Source organism: Carcharhinus amblyrhynchos, chromosome 11, assembly GCF_965287045.1.
Source record: "Carcharhinus amblyrhynchos chromosome 11, sCarAmb.v2.hapA, whole genome shotgun sequence".
In the NCBI taxonomy this organism is placed as follows: domain Eukaryota; kingdom Metazoa; phylum Chordata; class Chondrichthyes; order Carcharhiniformes; family Carcharhinidae; genus Carcharhinus; species Carcharhinus amblyrhynchos.
The window spans coordinates 14,412,412-14,427,424 of NC_137334.1; the positions used below are offsets into that span (position 1 = coordinate 14,412,412).

Sequence of the window (15,013 nt, forward strand, 5' to 3'; positions counted from 1 at the left end):
CCGGCGTTGAACTGGTTCTTGAAAATTGAGTTTGTGTCTTTATATGTTCTGTTTGTGAACTGAAATCCCACTCACCTGATAAAGGGGCAGTGCTCTGAAAGATAGTGGCTTTTGCTACCAAATAAACCTGTTGGACTTTAACCTGGTGTTGTGAGACTTCTTACAAGGTAATATTGGCCATGGAGCGGGTGCACTGCAGATTCACCAGGATGATGCCAGAGCTAAAAGGGCTAAATGAAACAGTTGCAATGTCCAGGATTGTATTCTCTTGTATCAACCATGAATGAGGTGATTTAATTGAGGGGATTAGGGTTATTATAGGATCGATGGAATCATAGAATCCATACAGTGCAGAAACAGGCCATTTGGCCCATCGAGTCTGCACTGACAACAATCCAACCCAGGCCCTACCCTCATATCCCTACATATTTACCTACTAATCCCTCCAACCTACACATCTCAGGACACTAAGGGGCAATTTTAGCATGGCCAATCACTCTAACCTGCATATCTTTGGATTGTGGGAGGAAACCAGAGCACCCAGAGGAAACCCACGCAGACATGAGGAGAATGTGCAAACTCCACACAGACAGTGACCCAAGCCGGGAATAAAACCCAGGTCCCGGAGCTGTGAAGCAGCAGTGCTAACCATTGCGCTACCGTGCCGCCCGAGTGATAGAAACTGTCTCCTCTGGTAGGGCAGTCCACAATCAGGGAGCATGGCAGAAGTGGAGCTAGGCCTTTCAGTGTTGGAACAGACTCAATGGGCTGAATGGTCTACCTTTATTCCTACATCCTCAATTTTGGTTTCAGTCACCATTCTTCATACTTTCCCCATTCCTGTTGGGTGACAGGTCGTTTTCATCTTGTGGAGTGCTCTGTTAAAAGCATTATGTGTGTTCAGGCCAAAGATATGTGGGTTAGGTGGATTGGCCATGCTAAATTGCCCCTTAGTGTTAGGGGTAAATATGTGGATTATCAGAGTAAGTACATGGGGTTAGGGGGATAGGGCCTGGGTGGGATTGTTGTTGGTGCAGGCTTGCTGGGCCGGATGGCCCCCTCCTACACTGTAGGGATTCTATAATTCTAGTGTCATTTGAATCACATCCTTCCTCCTCCCTCTCCCTATATTCCCTTCCACACAAGGCACGATAGCTTCTTTGGTGACACTCAGACAAGTGCCTGACAAATGAGAAGGGGAGGCATTTAGGAGCGTCTGAAGGGAAAAATAAGCAAAATCGGAAGGCTGGTAGATTGAAAAGGAAACCTACTCGATGCACTTGGCAAATTACATAGCAGCAAAATAGATATTTACACCCACAGAATGAACCAGAAAAATATATGGAAATTAGGAATTTTTTTGTTTGAGAAACGGAATATGCAATTCAAAAATTCTAATGTACAACATGTTGACACTCAGGAAAACATTAAGAAATTATGTGTTATTCAAAAAAAAGAATTGCAGGGAGTGTTTTGACAAATTGTATTTAAGTATAAAGACCCACTTACTTCCATGTACAGCACTTATAAACGTACAATGCTGGGTTCTTTTTTTTCAACAATCAATGTTTCAAATTTTCAGCTGAAAATGTGTACTTAGGAACTTGCCGGAGCAGTAATAGGATTGTTATTTCAGTAGCTCACAAGAAATAATTTCACTATTTTCTCGACTGCGGTGCTGAACAGCATTTCAGCTGAGGATTTGAACTACAGGATACCTCAATAAGAGCCAAAAACATGTTTCAAAAAGGCGCGTGACACCGCACGCAAGGTTTCAATGAAGCACAAAATATAACTGGTTCAATTCTATTTTGAATTGATGGAATTCAATTCCATCATTGAATCGAATTTTCAATTTTGTTTTGATTTATACATGCTTTTTAAATTGTTCAAGAACTGAGCCATCCCATGTCACATGCATCTTTTGTCTTTGATCTCAAACCCATAAAGCCTACATCCATCATGAATGCTACTCACCAAGTGGATGCTCCAGTCTCTGCATGCTCTAGGTGCTCTAGTTTCCTCCCATATTCCAAAGATGTTCAGGTTAGGTTGATTGGCTTGCTAAATTGCCCTTTAGTGTTATTAATTGCACTAACTACCCTGTGGTGGTGAGTTCTACTGTCAGGAGGATTGGCAGGGTAAATACATGGGGTGACAGAGGTAGGATCTGGGTGGGATTGTTATTGGTGCAGGCTTGATGGGCCAAATGGCCTCCTTCTACACTGTATATTTTAGGTTTAAAGTTTATTTATCAGTTTCTCAAGTAGGCTTACAATAACACTGCAATGAAGTTACTATGAAAATCACCGAGCCTATGAATTACTATGAAAATTCCGGCGCAACCAGCACATCTTTCAGACTTCAATGGTCACGATCTTACCAGCCAAATTTCAGTTCACTGTGACTGGATGGGAAAATCACGTTGGCTTGAATGGTGGTAAGATTCCAGTTAATTATTCTATATACCAACACAGTCAACACATCCAAGACCCCTGCTCTCTTCATTCAACTCCCCACTGACCTTAACCTTTGTGTCATTGGTTCTCCCAAGGTTTTCTTTCACCCTTCCCAATACCCACATGGCAATCACAGGTGTAAGGTGGCTTAACTCTTCCTTGCATTGACTAGCAGCAGAGGAAGGCAATCAGTGCAGCTCTAAATCGAATCTGCTGGGTGTATAAAAATGCTGCAAAGTGCTCAATTTTTGTGGGGAGGAGAGAGGTGGGAATGGAGGGTAGGGAAATGGGGCAAGACAATTTTCCTTTGCTTTCTATTCATGTGTTTTCCAGTCTTTGTTGCACGTATCCCAGGATGTTTCCTTTTATACATCCCCACACTCCTGCTATTGGGCACCTAACACATCCATCTCCACAGTGTCCCAACCATCCAACTGGAAGACCAACTGGATTATTCTTTGATCATAGTCATGAGCCACTCACCTGACGAAGGGTCAGAGGCCCGAAAGCTAGTGACTTTTGCTACCAAATAACCTGTTGGACTTTAACCTGGTCTTGTGAGACTTCTTATTATTCTTTGATCATCAGAGAAAACAACCTTTCTCCCATTTTTCAATATTTTCATAACTAATGAACAGGAGTGTTTTAAATATACTTTTTAGAAGCCCCATTGATTTTACTCCTCAAGTTGCAGTGTCTGGAGATTGACCTTTAATGCCTGGCGATAAAATGAAGAGTTGACATTGCTGTTCGATGCCAACTATTTTGCCACACAGTTAAAAGTCACTCGAGGTGATCATCCTTCCTTATGGAGATGCATCATCTGCTGCTTGGCATCTCGCCCACAGAAAATCAAGAATTTCCTATATGGAGTGACATCAGAACAGAATAATGTTCTATCAGTCCACATCACAGTATCAACAATTTGTTGGCCTGCATTGCTAAATGGTTTAATATTTTACTTAAGTTTAAAATTCCCTTCCTGATTTCCAAAGTTCTCTAAGGTCTCACCCCTTCCTCCCTCGTAACCAACCCAAGAGCACTTGAGATCTCAACTAATTCTGGCCACTTGTGCATCGCCAGTTTTCATCAGCCCACTCTTCACAGCTTTGCCTTTAGATGCCTGCATCCTAAGCTCTGTGATTCCCTCCCTAAATTTCCTCACCTACCTCTCCTCCTTTAAGATGTGCCTTCAAACTTGCTGATATTATTTTGATTTGATAGGAGTTATTATCATTACATGTATTGGGATACAGTGTAAAATATTATTTCTTGTGCGCTATACAGACAAAACTCAGTACACGGGGGAAAAGGAAAAGACAGGTTGCAAAATGTAGTGTTGCAGTTACAGATATGGTGTGGAGAAAGATCGGTTTAATATATGGTAGGTCCTTCCAAAAGTCTGATGGCAGCAGGAAAGAAACTGTTCTGGAGTCGGTTGGTACGTGTTCTCAGATGTTAGTATCTTTTTCCCGATAGAAAAAGGTAGAAGAGAGAATGCCCGGGATGCCTGGGGTCCTTGATTATGCTGGCTGCTCTTCCGAGGGAGTGGGAGGTCTGGATGGAGTCAATGGTTGGGAGGCCAGTTTACATGATGGACTGGGCTATGTTCACGACCCTTTGTAGTTTCTGAGTGAGTAAGCAATTGCATGAAAGATGCTATGAGGTTATCCATTTTGATAGCCAAAACAGGAAGTTTCTTGCGGTCTTGGTCAGACCACCATCTAGCTTCTTCCAGTCACCTGTCCTGATCTCCTCCCCCTCTCCACCCTGTCTCTCCCTTACATGGCCTTGTGTAAAGTCTTGGTTTATAATCTTCCTGAGAAGAACCTTGAGACATTTACTATATTATAGGTGCTATATAACTGCGAATTGCTGTTACTGACTGGAAATCTGCCTGTCCATCTCGAGATTTTTAATCACAAGAGAAGTAATAACAGCCTCAGCGAGTTTTAGCTTCCGTATGTTGAATGTTGAAAATTGCACGAAGCTTGGTTCACACGAGGGTTCATTTGGGCAGCAAGTCATCTGTGACACATTTACATGGTGAGTCTTATTGATTTATTTTCTTAAACTGAACACGTCTAAGGTCATCCTGCTCACTGGAGTCGAACACCAAAAGAAAACATTGCCAACAGCACCTAATAAAGTTTTCCATTCCATTTAAGATTAAGTTCATGTTTTTTTTCTCCAAGGAATCGTTACATTTATTCCTAACCAAAATATAAAATTATTTGCTTCTTTTAGTAAATTTATTGTTGGACAATATAAAGTCAACCTGTGTGTGTATTTTTGTTTCAACGTGGTATTTGAAGCAAAGATCATTTGGTTTAGCAGGTTTAGAGTGTTGTATTTATCCATACATATCTCCCCCGCCCCTCCACCTTAACTCTCACTGCATCAAATTGATAGTTCATTAAGTGGCCATATTTTAGTGCAAGAATCTATTGGCTATCAGCAAGGTTCACAGCCAATACAGAACAACAAAGTCAACAGAGATTCTACCTTCATAGGTAAAAGCAGTAGAACAATAGTCTACTCCACATGGCAAATATCCAAAATCAACTGACTTGAGCCCCATTTAATTTGGTTTGAATTGTCACATGTACTGAGGTACAGTGAAAAGTATTGTTTCTTGTGCACCGCACAGACAAAACATACCGTTCATAGACTATATAGGGGAAAAGGAAAAGAATAGGGTGCAGAATATAGTGTAGCAGCTACAAATAGGGTGAAGAGAAAGATCAGCTTCATATATACTAAGAAGCTATTTTTGATACATGTTTTCAGATGGAAGAAGATGGAAGAGAATATGGGTGCATGGGGTCCTTGATTATGCTGACTGCTTCCTAAGGCAGCAGGAAGTGTAGATGGAGTCAGCGGATGGGAGCTGGTTTGCGTGATAGACTGGGCTATGTTCACAACCATTTGTCATTTCTTGTGGTCTTGGTCGAACAGGCATCATACCAAGCTGTGATATATCGAGAAATGATGCTTTCTATGGTGCATATATAAAAATTGGTGAGAGTCACAGTGGACATGCCAAATCTCCTTAGTTTTCTGAGAAATTAGAGGCATTGGTGAGCTTTCTTAAATATAGCGTCGGCGTGGATGAACCAGGAAAGGTTGTTGGTGATCTAAATACCTAGGTCACCTCCACTACATCACCGTTGATGTAGACAGGGGCACATCCACCACCATGTTTCCTGAAGTTGATGACAATCTCCCTCACTTTACTGACACTGAGTGAGAGATTATTGTCATTGCACCATTTTGCCAGGTTCTCTTTCTCTTTCCTGTACTTTGTTTCATTGTTATTTGAGATCTGACCCACTAAAGTACTGTCATAAGCAAACTTGAAACTGGAGTTGGAGTTAAATTTGGCCACAAGTCATAAGTATATCATGAGTGTAATAAGGGGTCTGAGGAGACAGCCTTGTGAGGCACTGGTATTGTGGAGGAGGCATCATTACCTATCCTTACTGATTGCGACCTATGGGTTAGAAAGTCGTAAAGGGAGAAGCAGAGTCATAGGCCACAGTGTTCAGAGATGAGTTTTGTTGGAAATATGGAATGGGATTTTACAGTGTCACTCAACTCAAGACCAGAAAGCCCCACCTGAGGTCAATGGAGATTTCCATTGTCCCCGCCTCTTGCCTGCTCCGATTACTTGAACGGCAGAGCGGTAGAATTCTGGCAATGGTTTTGAAGGCTGAACTGTCATCCATAAATAGGAGTCTGACATAAGTGTACTTGTTATCCAGATGTTCCAGGGTTAGGTGCAGGGCCAACTCTGTAAACTCTGATTGGACATGTTTGTGGAGCTGAAATCACATGACCTCCAACTCCAACCACTCGACTGCCCACACATCTGTCAGTGGTCACCCGGCAAACACACCGCTGTGGTTTTAAAGTTTAAACTTTAAAGTTTAAACATTAAAACTTTAAAAAACTTTTTGAACAGATTCCTGTGGTGCTCCGTCTCTTTGTGCAAATTGAAAAGCGACGAGATTTGCCTCCATGGAAATTTTCAGATGCCAGAGTTCCTTCATCAGATCCCCTTTATTTATCAACTTATCTCCACTCTGAGGAGTGCTTCAATTATAAAGTCAGCATCCTGAGTGTCAGTAACCCTGACACTCCTCAATATTTACATAGGCAAGACTCCCTGATTGGGCAGGCAATCATTACCTCAGTCAGGGAGCTCATACTCCAAGAAGCCCACTTCATGGACTTCACTGAGGTCATTACACTTGGTTGTAGGCAAGGTACCTCTCCCGCAGCAACACTGCGCCACCCCCCCCCCAACCCCCCCCCAACCCCACCCCACCTCCGTCTCTCTTCCATCATTTGTGTAACCAGCAAAAATGTTCAAAGGAAATGGGAAAAAATTAACATCCCTATTATTTCTCTCCTAGGTTGCAAGTTGCAAAACTGTCTTGGAGATGATCTGTAATTGCTAGAGACCCCAAGACAACTGTAGGCTGTTGGCAGCCTTGCCTGCACTACTGCCTTAGCATAAACGATGCAAGTACAGATCAGAGTTAACTTTCCTAGTCCCTAACTCAGTCCACTATTATGAATTCGCTCATTGACTATGCTGATCTGCACAATTTTTGCAACTTCTCTCACACGCCATCTGACGCTGTGAAAACGCGCGCATGGTGTAGCATTTCTTTCATTTTTGTTCATTTTCCGGAAATGGGCGCTACAAGTAAGGCTGCCATTTATTGCCCACCCCCAAAATTGTGACCAGAAGTTCAGAATCAATTTTCAACATTAGCCACAGGATTCTCAAATTGCACTCACTCACTGACTAATCCCTCCTAAATATAAACAGTAGGCGTTTTGGATCAAAGATACAAATTTTAAGATCAAACCCATTGTGGTCGAAGCAAAGCTGGGGGATGGAATTGGATATGTTTTCAAAGCAATGTATAGCTTACAGCTATTAAAACAAACACTGGATAAAGAGGCGAAGCGCACACACACACACACACACACACACACACACACACACACACACACACACAAAAGTATACCTTTAATTTTTCCCTAATCAACACTGGAAACTTCCAATGGCCCTCGTGGACAATCAGAGGTCAGCTCGCACCCCCTCAGAAAACAATGTCAGTTTTAACTTGCTGTTTCCTTCTTGTTCATAAGTCGACCTATGTTTTCTTTAGGTAGATAAACCAAGTGCTCAGCAGAGATTACGAACTGCTGATGTGACCCAGATGGCCCCTTTGGCCCCCTCTCTTATATCAATCATACACAGCAGGATTGCAAATTACCAGGGACTTTATCCTGAAAGTCTTCATTTCATAAGATGGGTATAACTTCAATATGTTTTGAATTTACATGTTCCAAAGCAGACAATGAATAAATCACAGCTACTACACCCCTTTACTTTATTTTTTCAAACTCCAATGTCCATTCCTTTTCTGCTGAAGGTAGTGACTTGAAAAATAAAAATAAAGTAATAAAAATGGATGAATAAGTTAAAAAGGAGAAATTAATTAAAATAGATAGGGTGAAGATGGAGGGGAGAGTTCATGCCCTGAAGTTGTTGAACTCAATGTTCAGTCCAGAAGGCTGAAGGTGCCTCATTAGAAAATGAGGTGATGTTCCTCCAGTTTACGTTGGGCTTCAGTGTGCATTGCAAAAGGCCAAGAATGGACATGTGGACAAGATTTGCCGTTAACCATTCAGAACAGGAACCCAGGACAATCTCCTTCCAATCTGCCCTCCCAAGTGTAGGAAGAACATGAACAAGGTAAATAATGACAATCAACATTGCCTTGGCTATAATTTGGTTCACTCCAGGGAGCAACCTTGGCACACTGCTGTCAAGTAAGTAAGGCTGAACCATCTCAAGTCTGGATGACTCTTCATCAGAACTCTGACAAAGAGTCATTCGGACTCGAAACATGTTCTCTCTCCACAGGTACCGTCAGATCTGCTGAGATTTTCCAGCACTTTCTGTTTGTGTTTCAGATTCCAGCATCCACAGTATTTTGCTTTTATCTTAGGACTAAACATCTCATCGGGCAGTCCAATTATTCACCGAGATAAAAGGGTTGCCATGGACATGACAGAGTCAGCACCCCAAGAATGCACTGCAACTCACTGTCAACTAAAATTGCTCTCCAGGAATAAAGAGACAGAAAGCATCACCATGTTTACCCATTCCTGTTTTAAACACATGGAGCAATGGGTTAACAATAGGTTAAAACACCTCTTCATTGCTATGGAAATCAGGCCCATTAGATCCCAGTGCACTGAACTCACTGATCTAAAGAGTGGGAGCTGCAGGAGTTGACTCCAAGTGAGCCCCAACAAGGAAGCAAAATCGAAGGAGGGAAACACAGAGAGGGAGAGAAAGAGGTGAAAGAAGGACAGACAGAGAGAAAGAGAGAGAGATAGAGGGAGATAGGAGAAAGAGGGAGTGAAAGAGAGACAGAGGAGGGAGTGTAAGAAATGGAGGGAGGGAGAGTGAGTGAGAGACGGAGGGAGAGAGAGAGAAAGAGACATGGAAGGAAGTGAGAAAGATATGGGAAGGAGTGAGAGAGACAGAAAGAGGAAGCGATGGAGGGAAGGAGGGAGAATGAGAGAGGGAGAGAGAGAGACAGGGAAGAAGACAGAGACTGGGACAGAGAGAGAGACAGAGAGAGGGACAGAGAGAGGGACAGAGAGAGGGACAGAGAGAGGGACAGAGAGAGGGACAGAGAGAGGGACAGAGAGAGGGACAGAGAGAGGGACAGAGAGAGGGACAGAGAGAGGGACAGAGAGAGGGACAGAGACAGAGGGAGGAGGAGAGAGAGAGATGAAGGGAGACATAAGTTTACAAAGGGAGAAAATGTACTTGGGGGAGTAACTGCATACCTTTATACACACACACACACAGACACACACACACACACACCATATTATATACACACACCTATCACATATGTTGTAAGGCTTGGATCAGCTCAACAAGTATCACGTGACCAGATTTGAAACCCAGCCAGGGCGATGGTTCATCAGTAACAGTTAACATGAATTTATTCGTGTAAACGGAGGCAAACATCTACTCACTGCCTTTCAGCGCTGAGGAGGTGACTTCAATTTCTCTCGTGATGGGCTGAAAGGCCGCGAGCTGGGCTGCCAGCTCACTCTCAAAGGTATCCGGACTCTGCCTGTCTGCCAGGCTGCCGTTGGCGACGTCACCCGCACGGTGCACCTCCTGCTCTTCGTACACAGCGACCAGCTGAAGGGCAAGCAGAGAAAAACATAGATGAAGGTCAGTGCGCAGACTGTTCAGTTCAACAACAACTTACATTCATGTAGCGCTTTTAACATGACATGACGTTCAAAATGCTGCACGCCACCAATGCGTTTGATGGTCGTCAGGGGCAACATTGCACCAATCAGTGCTGGTTTTGAGATTACCTCTGTACTCCAGAACGGAATGTTTCCTGATTAAGAGAGAATGTAAAACACTGGAATGGCTGGTCACTCAGCTGAAGTATGGATTACACTTGCTGCTTTTCCTAATCGTGTGCCTCTTTAGGTTTCTGTGTCAAGGCCCCAGTTAATTTACTTGGCTGCTAAAGACTGAGAACAAAAGAAAATAGAGCTCTCATCTCTGAGAAAGGGAAAGTGTGAGCGGGCGGGCGAGGGCGCAAGTAAGGGCAAAAAAAGAGTGGACAAGGGGGAGAGGGGAGAATGAAAGTGAGGGTGAAGTGGGAAAGAAGGAAGAAGAGGTGGAAGAGAGATGGGAGGGGGCAAAGGGGACGGATGGGACGAGGGGAGTGGAGGAGGTGAAGGGGGTGAGCGAGATGAAGGAGGACCGAGGGGGTAGAGGGGGACAGAGGAGGCAAGGGGTATGGAGGGGGTGAGAGGGGTGGAGGGGGCAAGGAGGCAGAGGGGCAGAGCAGGACGGAGGGGGGGTGCGAGGGGGCTGGAAAGGGAGCAAAACATAGAAGGGGAGGGAGTGTTAGAGGGAGAGGGGGACTCAAGGAGAATTGCAGCATATTCTAAAATCTAAGTATTTTGTTAAACTGCATTTTGTTGTTGGGGGGGGGATAGGCGAGGGGTCAGGGTAAATAAAGTGTCTTAAACCTGGTTATTAAGAATTGAACTCAAACGTGAGTCCTTTCTCAGGCCAGTACACAACACAGGAAATGAGGATGGATGGATGGATGGAGTGGTGAGATGGACAAAAAAATGAATACAAGAACGACCTGAAGAAGCAGCCACACTTTAAAAGCCCAGAACTGTAACATTTGAGTACAGAACTTAAGAAGAATAGTATTTCCCACTTGGACACCCATCTCTGCATACTTTGATTGAATTCAATTGACTGGAATGAAACATAGTGTAAGTACAAATAAAAACCCCGAAGCGTGCTGTGTTACAACTACAGGAATCATTTGTCCCTGGGTCAAACTCTTTCTGTGCAGAAAATACTACAAAGTTAATATTTCCTGATCAGGGCGAACAAATTCCACTTGAGAGAAAGCTGTAAAATTGTCAGGATAGAAAAACATGTGTCCAGGAACCTAAATTTCACACAGTAACTTACCCAGGTGTGAATTCTAGATGAACTGAAGTAATATTGCTTACCAAATTTGCAGCCACATTCTGCCTTTGTTTTTGTACACTGGCATTTTTAATTTTGCCATGACAGAGGACAATTTTCAATTTTGGACTAAACATGGAACTCTGCCAAGGAGTTGCACAAGAGGAGACCCCTCAAATCAATTCTGCCCTGGTTTCTCTCTCTTATGATATGCAAGTGCCACATCTCATTTTAGTTTCATCCCACAGCCATTCCAGGTTTAATTCCTTCGAAAGCCGCAATGCGCATCTCTCACGAAGCACAGCTTTTGCTGGTGATTCCCAAAAACACAACTTGCAAAAATTGAGCAACCCCTCTCAAAAGAGAAGCAGCATCGAAACCATCGTCACTTTGGATAAGAGTTGACTCGCACCTAATCAATTTGCCCCGTTCCTCGGGGCTCCCAGCAAACCCCTGGCCTTGTTGGCAGGTCGATGCCAACAAAGAGACAAGATAGGGCGCGCACGGCAGGGACAAGACCAGCAGCAAGCCAGCGCAGATGGAATGTAGGTTTACTGGGCCTCACGTCACCAGCTCTGAAGGGGGGTTGCCCAGACTCGAAATGTTGGTTCTATTCTCTCTCCACCCACCAAAGCTGTCAGACCTGCTGAAGTTTTCCAGCATTTTCTGTTCTGGGGTCATTGTGAGCAGAGAGGAACACGAGGCATTTTGAGATCTCTTGTCATATGCCTTCCAGTGTCCTGATGGGTAACACCAGCATTAGTGTGGGGGGCTGGCCCCCAATCTCAAATCATCTTCTCAGGGAAGCCCTGCAGGTGTCAGCACAATGGCTGCAGTTCATTCTAGCATCGGCCTTCTGGCTAAGATCAAGTGTAATATTGACATGCTGCGCTTGGTTGAAGTCATTTCAGCTTCATTTGGAGCAATTTTTAAAAGCGGCATCTTGGCCTTTTAGCGAAGATGCAAATGAGATCAAGCCTTGGAGGAGGTGTAATGCCAACTCCAATCAGCTTGGATCATGTAGATCAAGCCCAAGACAGGAGGTGAGAGCCCTGTCTTGTCAGCTTGGGATTGGGAATGTCCCAACTTGTTGAGACTCTGAATTGGACTTGATTGGATTGGAATAAAAAAAAATTTAGTTGCACTGCAACAACTTGCACTTATGTCCTACCTTTGACTCAACGAAACATCACAGGATACTTTGTTGACAAGCAGATTTTGACAGAGTCATACAAGGGCTGGGTAGCACAGTGGTCACAGTAAAATGTCTGGCAACACCAGGTTTAAGTCCAACCGATTTATTTGATAGTAAACTATCAAATAAGTAAACTATCAAATAATCAAATAAGATTGTTTACTATCAAATAAATCGGTTGGACTTAAACCTGGTGTTGTCAAACTTTTTGCTGTGTTTACCCCAGTCCAACGCCGGCATATCCACATCATTAGCACAGTGGTCAGCATTGTTGCCTCACAACACCAGGGGCCTGGGTTCAATTCCAGTCTCAGCTTTTTCTTAAAAATATATTCATCAGTGTCACAAGTAGGCTTCCATCAACACGGCAATGAGGTTACTGTGAAAATCCCCTAGTTGCCACACTCTTGCGCCTGTTTGGGTACACTGAGGGAGAATTCAGCACGGCCAATACACCTAACCAGCACGTCTTTCGGACTGTGGAGGAAACTGGAGCACCCAGACGAAACCCACGCAGACACAGGGAGAATGTGCAAACTCCACACAGACAGTGACCGAAGCCAGGAATCGAACCTGGGTCTGTGCACTTTGAAGCAGCCGTGCTAACCATTGTACAATCGTGCGTCACTGTCTGTGTGGAGTCTGCATGCTCTCCCCGTGTCTATGCGAGTTTCCTTTGGGTGCTCCGGTTTTCCTCCACACTCCAAAGGGTTAAGTGGATTGACAATGTTAAATTGTCACTTAGTGTCAGCGGGATTAACAGGGTAAATTCGTAGGGTTACGGGGCTAGGGCCTGAATGGGATTGTTGTCAGTGCAGGCTCAATGGGCTGAATGGCCTCTTTCTGCATAGTAGGAATTCGATGAGCATAAAGGACAAGTGACCAGAAGTTGGTCTTAAAAGGAGGCAGGTAAGATAGAAAAGCAGAGTGAATGGCTGAGAGAGATTTAAGGGGGTAAATTCCAGAGCGTGAGGGGTCCTAGACAGCTGAAGGCATGGCCACCAGTGGTAGAGCAATGAAAACCAGCGGTGTGTAGGAGGCCAGATCTGGGGGAACGCAGAAATCATGGAGAAGGGGCTGGCTTAAACACAACATTAAAATGAGAGTTGGAAGAGAGGTGACGTGATGAAGTGGGATTAGGAAAGGCCCCTAGATGTCCTTGAGCTAGCATGGAAAAGATAGGTCAAACGGACCCCTTCTGCGCTGCAACCTTTCTACGGTTCTCAGTACTTCAAAAATTTGCAACATTCTCCCCAAAAAAGCTGTTGAAGCTTGGGGCGAATTGAAAATATCAAAAAAAAAGCAACTGATAAAATGTTTGTTAGGTAAGGCTACACAGGGAATTGGAACCAAGACCGTTGTTAAGATGACAGATCAACCATGTTCTAAGTGAATGGCGGAACAGGCTAGAGGGGCCAAGTGGCCTCCTTTTGTTCCTGGGCTGCTGTTGCTGAGCAGCACACAAACTGAGCCCTGACCATGACGAATCAAAGCAAAGGAGTTTCCACAAAAGGGGTAGCAAGTCTGCCTAGGGAAGGTTATCACCCTGTCATTCCCTTCTGGGCTTTTTCAAGGCAGCTGGTAATCAATCCTCTTGACTCAGGGAAAGCCGGCTTTACCAGGGTGGGGTGAGTTCTTCAGAGACAGAAAATTAAATTTTCTCACTTGTATCAAGAAAGGTGGTGGTCTAACATTGTGTGATACAGGGAATAGAGATTAGATAGATATGTCAAGGCAGACATCTAATACATTACGAAATACTATGTCTTCTGTCTTGGGACCACAAATATGTTCTCCACAGAATCTAGCTGGTCAGGGTTAAACAAGGTTAGCTCACTATTCCAAGGGTTTCAGTTCATTGTTTTGGATGTGTAAAGAAGTATTTTTTCTACTTTCATGATTTACCAATGGAGAAAGTTTAAAGTTTATTTATTAGTGTCACGTGTAGGCTTACATTACCACTGCAATGAAGTTACTGTGAAAATCCTCTAGTCGCCACACTCCGGCGCCTGTCCAGGTACACTGAGGGAGAATTTAGCATGGTCAATGCATCTAACTAGCACGTCTTTCGGACTGTGGGGGGAAACCAGTTGCACCCGGAGGAAACCCACGCAGACACAGGGAGAACATGCAGACTCCGCACAGACAGTGACCCAAGCCAGGAATTGAACCCGGGTTTCTGGCGCTGTGAGGCAGCAGTGCTAACCACTGTGCCGCCTTGCTGTCCCCAACCTCAATTTTGCCTTGGTCAGGCAGTTAAAGTGAGGGAAGACCATGCAAGCTGATTGATGGAAGAGGCATTCACAAATCAAAGTAATAATATTTTTTGTCCCAGTATCAGTTTTGTCACAGCAATTCTTTTCTTTTCCCTCAGGACATTCCCAGCTTTCCAGAAAAGCTGGTTCGCCATCCCTCAAAGCCTCCCTGCCAAAGCTCCTTTGAGGAGCAATCAAATTGGATTCAAATCCTGAAACCCAGCTCCTGGCACTGTGGTTAGCACTGCTGCCTCACAGTGCCAGGACCCGGGTTCGATTCCCAGCTTGGGTCATTGTCTGTGCGCAGTCTGCATGTTCTCCCTGTATCTGCGTGGGTTTCCTCCCACAGTCTGAAAGACGCACTTGGCTGTGCTAAATTCTCCCTCAGTGTACCCAAACAGGCGCTGGAGCATGGCAGCTGGGGGATTTTCACAGTAACCTCATTGCAGTGTTAATATAAGCCTACTTGTGACACTAATAAAATCAACTTGAAACCTAAAACAAAGCCGTTGAAAGTTTACATCAAAAGGTTCCCCTA

The 15,013-nt window shown here is 44.2% G+C and overlaps 1 protein-coding gene across 1 annotated transcript in view; it reads right to left on the minus strand.

The window, feature by feature from the left end:
• The window catches only part of LOC145349922 (partitioning defective 3 homolog B-like), a 1,010,807-nt gene that overhangs the window by 720,806 nt on the left and 274,988 nt on the right, over positions 1-15,013 (minus strand). The window contains exon 3 of the mRNA XM_080198594.1: positions 9,540-9,711. Coding sequence (XP_080054720.1) covers positions 9,540-9,711 — 172 coding nt within the window. The remainder of the gene's footprint in view (positions 1-9,539; positions 9,712-15,013) is intronic.